General features: G+C 30.2%; 1 protein-coding gene across 1 annotated transcript; it reads right to left on the bottom strand.

The window, feature by feature from the left end:
- Positions 1-4,495: 4,495 nt before the first annotated feature.
- Positions 4,496-7,613, bottom strand: LOC100820063 (vesicle-associated membrane protein 713-like). Its single transcript, NM_001255330.2, has 4 exons — positions 7,257-7,613; positions 6,981-7,171; positions 6,151-6,314; positions 4,496-5,070 (listed from the first exon to the last, which is right to left on the bottom strand). Exons 1-4 carry the CDS (start codon positions 7,471-7,473, stop codon positions 4,983-4,985), a joined length of 660 nt encoding a protein of 219 aa, NP_001242259.2. The 5' UTR covers positions 7,474-7,613; the 3' UTR covers positions 4,496-4,982.
- Between the last annotated feature and the right edge of the window lie 1,373 nt (positions 7,614-8,986).

Genomic DNA, 8,986 nt, shown 5'->3' with positions numbered 1-8,986 from the left:
AAATTTTGTGAGTTAGATTTTGAGATTTAACAGATTCAGAATAAACTTTATATTTAAATAACGTTTATAGAAATATTTGTAAATTACTTTATTTATTAATAAGATATTCACATCCATAACACATCTTCACATCATCAATAAAAATATTTACTAAATCATAAATACCAAATGGTAACATATCAGTAAAAATATTTACTAAGTTGCCAATACCAAAACTAAGACAGAATCACAAATTAACACTTAAAAAAATTATAAGAAAGAAAAAATAGTCTTTTAAAATATGCCTTTCAAAACTAAAATTAGGATAAATTAAGAGAGAGAAAATGTATTTAATCCTAATATTTTTAATTTCTTTAAAAAAATCCTAATATTTTAATTTGACTTTAATTTCTTATAGAGTGACTTTTTTGCTGGGTGGACCTGATTTATGCTCTTTCGCACTTTGCAGCGGCTTCTATTTTTTCCTTTTCCCCGAAGTTGATCTTCTCATTTCCCATACGCATTTATTAACCCAATTTGTATTTTAAAATTGGAAAATAAATAAAACGGAAAATAAATCTGTATGCTCTCTTTATGGATACTATACTTTTATTTTAAAACATATCGCACCACGTGCGCAGGAAAATTCTATGATGAAGGGATATTTTTTGTGCATCAGAAAAAGCTTTCTGTGCACTTTTTCAGAAAAAAGAAAAAAGCTTTCTGTGAAGGGATTTTTTTTTCTAACAAATAAAAGAATACCGATATAAGATACTTAAGAAAAAATATTTATATTTTGACCAACTATATTTATATTGTAGTAATTAATTTATCATTTTTTCACACATCAAAGAGATTAAAGATGTGAAATAAATTAATTAACGTGACCAAAAAAGATTAAAAAAATATATAAAAAGTATAAATAATATAAAGTTTATATTTTATTCACCATAACATAAAGAAAGCTTTTGTCGATACATATCCAGTGAAGGGTTTACATTTAATAATAAGAAAACTATATTTAACAATTGTCAACATTTATAGATTCCATGATAATAAATAAATCATATATATAACTGAATTTCACATTAGATTTAATTCAAAATCTTAAAGCATTAAGTTTTTGAGTTTTTTTTACTTATGTGTTATTCAACATTTTAAATTTTAGGGTGAGTTTAATTAGGAGGCTAAGTCAACCAAGTTTTTCCATTCCCTTATTAAGGCATGCTAGCAATCATGTCTTAAGCATATTTCCAATTGTATCTTTGATGCTATTTTGAATGAAAGGCAATAAGTATATTTTTCAAAAAAAATCATGTTGATTTTAATTCAATGTAAGACTTTTGATAATTACCACAAATATCTAACTGAGACGTGAATTTATGCAATTATTTTATTTTTTCTTTTATTTAGGGCTTTGTGTATATCTTTTTTATGTGAATCGTTAAGTTGTAATTTGTTTTTTTTAACTTGTTATTTTGTTAGATTGCATATACTTATTGATGGACAATTTTGTAGGATATTGAATTGGATTGAATTGAATTTTTGAAGCAAGGTTTAATGAAAGCTTGAAGTAAAACTTTCAACTCAAATGTACTTAAGTTGAAATTGGAGGGTTCAAATCGAAGTTCGTTTTTGGAGAAGATGAAAAAGAAAGTTGCAGAGGAAAAATAGTTTCAGCAAAATAGTTTTTAGTTTAAGCTGAATTTGGACAGATATGCAGAATTGCAGTATTTGTTTAAACTTGAAGTTTTTTACTTGAGTAGACACTCAATTAAGTATAGATTTTTTGGGTTTGTATAAATAGATTCTCTTATTCTTTTTGAGGGGATGCTTCCTCATGGTATAAAAACACCTCCTTTACTAAAGTTTTTCTTCTCTAATTTTCTTCTTTCATTGTTCTTTCATCTTTCTTGCTTTTGGATGTTATTCATGAAAATGGGTAACTAAGTCCTTCATTGTTGGGATTAAAATGTATCTAAACCTTATGCTTTTGTGTATTTCTTTTGAAATAGTATTATATATTCATTTTGTTCTTCAATGTTAACTTTTTTACTTATATGTTACATGCTTGTTATGGATTGATCGTTCATAGCTTAATTTTTGAATGAGATTTCTATTGGAAAATACTTTCTTTATCTTAGAAATGTGATAAAATATCCATTAAACCTTGGAGCTAGGAATAGGATGAGGGGTAATGATTATCTTTGGGTCATTAAGCTTAAAGCAAGTTTCTTTGTTAAATGTGCAAAAGATTGACATTTAATAGAGGAACTTAAGTCTTTTCACTTAAAAAATTTGGAATTAGAATTCATTTTTGAACTATGAATGATATTAATGTTGAATTACAAGTTGAATATCATGTTTTAGTGTAAAGAAAGTTTGGTTCGGTGATATCTAACCCTGACAACCTTTATCATCTGAAATTCATATCGTTTATTGTATGTTTTTCAAAAATCTCAAAAATATCATAACTTATAACTTTGTTTTATCTGTATTGTTAAATGCTATGTTCAAATCATCCTTGTTTATTCATTAGTTTAGATAGTAAAAATTTGTGATATTTACTAAGTATTGTACAAGTCTTCACGGGAACAATAATTCTTGCTTATCGAATATTATTTAACGACTTGGTACGTTTGTCAACGACTCAACAACTTACTCACACTAATCATTTTAATAATTCTTCCTCAAATATAAGTCTCTTCCACATAGTTTACTTCCCTTTCAAGCGGAAATCTTTCCGTCCATAATCTCTTCATTGCTATGAATCAATCACATGGTCTCATTGTCGGCTCTAATACCACTATGATGAAATACAAAGGATAAACAGTAGGGATCTCATCAATTGTCTACAAGCAAAGTATACAAGTAAGCTTGAAAATCACATATAACGTAAAACATTAAGGCATTTGATTTGTAAATTTTTCTGTTATAAAGATAAAGGCACACTAATGTAAGGGCATAACTTCTTTTTCCTTTATTTTGAAACTAAAATAGGTATAAGATCACTTGAAAAGGAAAAGGTCCAACAATGTGTTACTCAATATGTTTATCAACACTCAATATCAGACTTCTTACTTACATTTGCCACTTCTATTTCTTTTCAACGGAGAGAAATTGAACTTTTTTTCCTTCAAAAGAAAATTAAACTCAACCAAAAAAATGTCATTTAGCAACCAATCAATGTCACAAATGGCTTTTTATTCATCAATTAGTGATCGAATATGTTTCAGTTGCAAACAATGACAAATTTAATTTGAAAATTAATTTGTCAAATTGCGACCAAAAATTTATATGGTTGCTATGTTTTCTTTTGCAGCGACAGAAATTTAGTCAGTCGCCGAGTTACAATTATAAAGACAATAATGATAATAAATTGATGTTTAATACTAATGTAATAAATCAATGGTAATAAATTATTATATTTTCATGCAATTGATTATTTATTAATAGTTAGGCCACCCGTTGAATCATTTTTACTTTTTTAGTATTAAAGTAATTTTGTTGAGCAGCAAGAGTCTTCTATTCAATTATACAAGTTTAACGACTAATGCAAGTGATTGACATAACAATATCATGAAAAGTAATATAATCAGGCAGTCATTTTCTACCATGAAAAGTAATATAATCAAGCAGTCATTTTCTAGCACAAGTTAAATACTTAAATATATTTTTAATCCTTAAATTTTTTAGGACGTGTCTTTTTTAGTCCTCAAATTAAAATATACACTTTTTAATCCTTCAAATTAAAAAAATCTTTTTTTAGTCCTCACATTTTTACCTTTATTTTCTTGGAAATAATGCACAATACATACAGACAGTCTCTTGATTGTAACATGTGAAGACCAATATCAGATATATTGGAAGCAAGTCAAACAGAACAACAATCACAATTCACACAAGATAAAGGGAATTTATTGTGTAAAAAGAACAAGAATGACCTTAAGTAAGGATTACAATCATTAAGTTTTATTATCTAATATCTACAGTTACAGGAAATCTACCAACAATCACAATACTTTTTCAGATCAGATACTGAAATACTAGTTCTATGGGAATGGGATTAGATGGTTAGGAAAAAGAAATGGGCTAGCATTAGCATAATGTTACCTGTCGATGACCATCCCAAACACTATAACTTAGAGATCATTACAAGGGATGTCACAAGTAGAGCAGGTGCAACATGTCGTAATGTACATGTTTGGTTCAACTTGTTTTAATATTATGTTATATTGTGTAATAACTTTTGAAAAAGGAATTATTTCCTCAAAATTTAGTTAAACTAACCTGCAAGTTGCAATACGAAGACAAAAATGACATAAATTACCAAAACCGTAGATCAGGTTATCAGAAACGCTGTTGCTGATTATAATGACATAGGTCTCTTGCATCACAATCACTTTTCTTTGGACCATTTCAGAATCACCAACGCGAAAAGAAATAAAGTCACGAACCTTCATACTTCACAGTTCACACTTGACACATAAAAGGAACATTAAAACAGACAAAGATAAATTTAAGAAAATATACATTAAGCTTATGTGGCGCACACACATCAATTGGACAAGAGAACCGGGCCGAGCAATTTAAAAATCCCCCTTCACTAAGCTATGAAGGGACACATGGAATTTTAGGTTTACCCTTCCCCCTCTTGAACAAGAGAACATCCATGACATGTTGACAACCTCAAGCTGCAACACTATACATCAATTATAATCTCAGTCATTTTCTGGTTCAATCCAAATCTTTGGGCTGGTAGGAGAATACAATAAATAACATGATACAAAAAAAAAATTTGCCCCTCAAGCCTCGTAATGAAAAATACAACCCAAAACACTTGAATCTATTGCGAGAAATTTACTAGCACAAAAGTGGACAACCCAGCAATTTAAGTTGAAGAAATGGAAGTCTGCATAACAAAGGCAGATGAAAAAGAAGTGACCTCTGCAAGCTGAAGAAGACAAGGAAGCACGCATAAAATTCATTTGCCAATTCTTCACTTAAAAACAAGATGGCAGCGCAGGCCCATGACACACAAAAGCCAATACAACATAAACTATCACAAGTAGGACGACTATAAGTGCAATCCTGCAACAAGCAACCATTTAGTCAGTAAGACCCAAAAAAATGAGCATAACTATATCTAAAGATTGATTAATAGTATTATGAAGTTGTATGAAGGAAACAAGTGTGTTGCCTACTATTTGAAATAATTCTAAAATAAAACTAGAGATAATTCAAATTTTACTTAATTCAACTCTCACCACACATACTTACATTTATTAATACTAATGACTTGTGTACAATTGATTTTGATAAAATTAATTTTGAACCATTGAGCATGATTAGAATATGTCCAAATTTATAACCATAGAGTTATATTGGCACACGTGTTTTTGTTAGAAAGTGCAGGACATGATTTTCCAACACCAAAGCAGAGGCTAGATCTAAGTTTGAAACTGTCTCATTTATTTCTCCATTACTCGGGTATGGGTGTGTTCTAGTTCACTGGATTAGTTTCTATACATTGACGTTGAAGGGTTTGGTAATAAGAAGAAAAATAAAAATGTTGAGGCAATGCACTGTTTATGGGAATTTGTGGTTTGGTAGGAATGCCCACATCTTCAAGGGTGTTCCTAACCTCAACAAGACTGCACAACTCTCCTTCATTGACTAGTTTTTAGGAGCTTTCATTTTTTCTCTGTTTTTTCTCCTCTTTTGTCTTTGCCAAGGATTTCTTATCCCCCAACCTTTTTCACATCTACCTCTTCTAGTCTTCTGTTCTCTGATAATTTTTCTTCTTTTATAATTATAAGAAAAAAATTAACAGTGGAATTATTTCTATCAAGAAAAATGTTTTGGCGCCTTGGGAAGTTTCTACCAACACTTCAAGTTCCAAACCAGAACCTCTACCTTAATTCCCACACATCCAACCACTTAAGTTTAAGCCCAGCTGGTTTCCATCAGAATCCTATCCAATATCTAAAAGTTTACTCTAGATGATTCCAAGGATATTGGTACATATTCCATTTATGAACATCCAGTTGATAATCCAAGAAATAATATAAAAAGGATGGAGAAAAGGTTTGTTTCAGATTCATTCTAGAGACTGCATTTTTTTCCTTATAAGTTCAACTAATAAGACTGAGGTTTAGATCAAGAACATACGTAAGCTTGACATTTCTCCACCAGACAGTGCTTCTGAAACGACGAGCTTGTTTCCTGAAGCGAAATGTGTTTCCTTGCATATTAGCAGTTTTATCCACCAGCAATTCCAACCGATCACCTCTATCTAAAACTTTGTCAATGTTTTCTATCATGACATTCCGTACCTGTTCAAGAACCCAAAAGAAAAGAGAACACACGAGATCAGAAAAATGAAGCAAATCAAATAAACATAAGGCCCAATTCAGATAAACTTCTTAACAAACACTTATGAGAGAAGAAAATAAAGAGGTAAAATAAATCAAGCTTCTCTCACAAGTCAGAAGTTAAAATGAACTTATAGTCTGATACAGCTTTACTTTTAAAAGCTCTCTTATAATAACTTCTCTAAAAGCTAAAGTGCAAGACTAGATTTTAACTTACAGGAGAAGTTTGATTTATTTTATTTCTCTATTTCTTCTCGTATAAGTGCTTATATAGAAGCTTATCCAAACTAGACCTAAGTACAAAATGTAAAATTCAAAGTGTATATCAAATAGAAATGCTTCTCATTAATCATTATTAGATGTATTTGTCCCGTTAACCACAAATTTAATGTCTATATTACATTTCTAAGGAACAATTATCTTGTTCATTGGACTTACGCGGTGTTTGAATAGCTGAAAAAGGAAGAAAAGAACTGAAGTTGAATTAAATGCAATTATACTAGTTATTAACTTATTAATTCTTACCATTGCTAAGATTGTTCAGCCACACCCTCACCAGCACAATTAGTTCTCAGTTTTCAATTACTGCATAAAATCGAAGAGAGAGAGAGAGAAACGATACGATACCTGAGACATTTCACCTTTGAGACGATTGATCCTATCAGCGTTAGGATCACTGGAGTAATACTCCATTTGCTGACTCAAAATCCTAGAGAACTCCTCGTTCATTCCATAAGGCTGAGCGGAGTGAACGGCGCGTCCGTAAGTCCGCACGAACTTCTGATGAATGTCCTCGAGAAAAGCAAAAGGAATTCTCCCTACAGAAAAAATCAAATTCAAAAATGTTAAAAACGAATAAATTAGGGATTTAGGTTTAGAATTGAACAGATCGGGAAAACGCACTGCCGGCGGTATCGTCGGCCATGCAGAGAACGGTGAGTCCATCGGTGCGTTTGACGTGGAAGATGTAGCGATCCTGAGAGTAAGAAACGTGCATGTCGTTGTTGCCGGGGGTTTTCTCGAGAATTTGACGCGCGATTGCGCTGGCGTTGGTGGTGGTGCCGCTGAACTCCGCCAGCACCACCGATCCGCGACCTACCAGTGCGTATAGAATCCCCATACGGTTTCGGATCGGAGATTAATTGAAGGAAGGAATTATCCACTTCGACACACACAAAACCCTTTTCTTCTTCTTCTTCTTCTTCTTCTTCTTTCTCTTGTGTTCATCCACTGTCACTTTCTTCTTGACTTTTTCCTCTTACAAGCACTCGCTTTATGATTGGAATTTAATTATTGACTTTCGATTTTACCGCCTTTCTAAAAACCAAAAAATGTTCCCCAGCAATTACAGTTTACTATTCAAAATTGTTAATTATAAAGAGTTATCCCATTTACTTTTTATTATAAGTTAAGTGTGTGTTTTTTGCAATTTTTTTTGTGTGGATTCACATCTGTTTTAACTAGTAGACCAAACTAATATCTACCTTTTTTTCGTATTGCCTTTAATTTACTTTTTTCTTACCAATATTACAATGAAATAAAATACCATTCAATACATAAATCAATTCATATCGGATTTATCTATTTTAAATAATATTAGTCTCGAGTTTAAATGATACATATATAATTAATTTTTAATTCATAATTAGATCTTCAACACAGTGATTGATTGATAGAGGTATAAATAAAAAATAGGCCTTTGCAAAAAAAAATAGGCCTTTGCTAAATAGGCCTTTGCAGTATTAATTCTTATTCGTATTCAAATATAATTAATTTTTATTTTTTATATATAAATAGTAATTGTCATTCACAATTTAAGTTAACAAGTTAAATATATATTTAAAATTTAATATGTATTTTCAAATAGGAAATTTAATTATGAAAATAATTGTTACTTATGTATCTATATCTATATATATAGATAATATTTCATATAAGATTAACTCTATTATGTGAGGATAAAAATAGTTATTCTTATCTATTAAATTAAAATAAAAGATTAAGATAAAAATATTTTAAATTTAAATTAAAACATTATTTACCTATAAAAATTTTATAAAATTTATTAAATAAAAAATTAAATATTTTAAAAATTAAATTTATACAAAAATTGTCACCATAATTATTACCCTAATCGTGTCCATGACCTCCATTTTTATCACCAATAATAAAGTATCCTATTAAAATATTTTCTCTTCTATTGTGTTCTCATCAATATCACATCACTGATTTGCACCCACAATCTAGAGAACATCCATCTAAATTTCTCATCTTCAGAGAATTGTTACAACTTACAACAACCTTAAGGCACTGTAAGTTCCATCTATATTCTAAGCATTGGTCCACTACCAATCATCTTTATTCTTTGGTGAATACTAAATACTAGCTAGTCAAGTATATACTGCTCATTCAGCGGCAAAATAATTATTATCTTAGATTATTTTATGTTATTTTATAGGGTCCACTGGTCAAAACAATATATTCAAAGTGTTCATACCTTGGAAAGGGAAACAAGATCCCTATCTTATTTTTTCCTATGCTGCATTTGCTGTCATGTACCTCCAGCCTTCAGGACTAAGTCGTTTGCTCCCATATTCTTTTTGCGGATCAATAACACTAATGTTTTTGGTTTG

This window comes from Glycine max, chromosome 14, assembly GCF_000004515.6.
Source record: "Glycine max cultivar Williams 82 chromosome 14, Glycine_max_v4.0, whole genome shotgun sequence".
Taxonomy (NCBI): Eukaryota; Viridiplantae; Streptophyta; class Magnoliopsida; order Fabales; family Fabaceae; genus Glycine; species Glycine max.
Note: the sequence above shows the minus strand (reverse complement) of the source record. Positions and strands in the feature narration are given on the sequence as shown.

Excerpts from the sequence above, each read along its gene's own strand:
- LOC100820063 (NM_001255330.2), bottom strand. The coding sequence starts at position 7,473 with ATGGGGATTCTATACGCACTGGTAGGTCGCGGATCGGTGGTGCTGGCG. Across the intron at positions 6,315-6,980 it reads TCAAAGGTGAAATGTCTCAG|GTACGGAATGTCATGATAGA; the intron begins GTATCGTATCGT and ends GTTCTTGAACAG. Across the intron at positions 5,071-6,150 it reads TGGAGAAATGTCAAGCTTAC|GATTGCACTTATAGTCGTCC; the intron begins GTATGTTCTTGA and ends TGCTTGTTGCAG.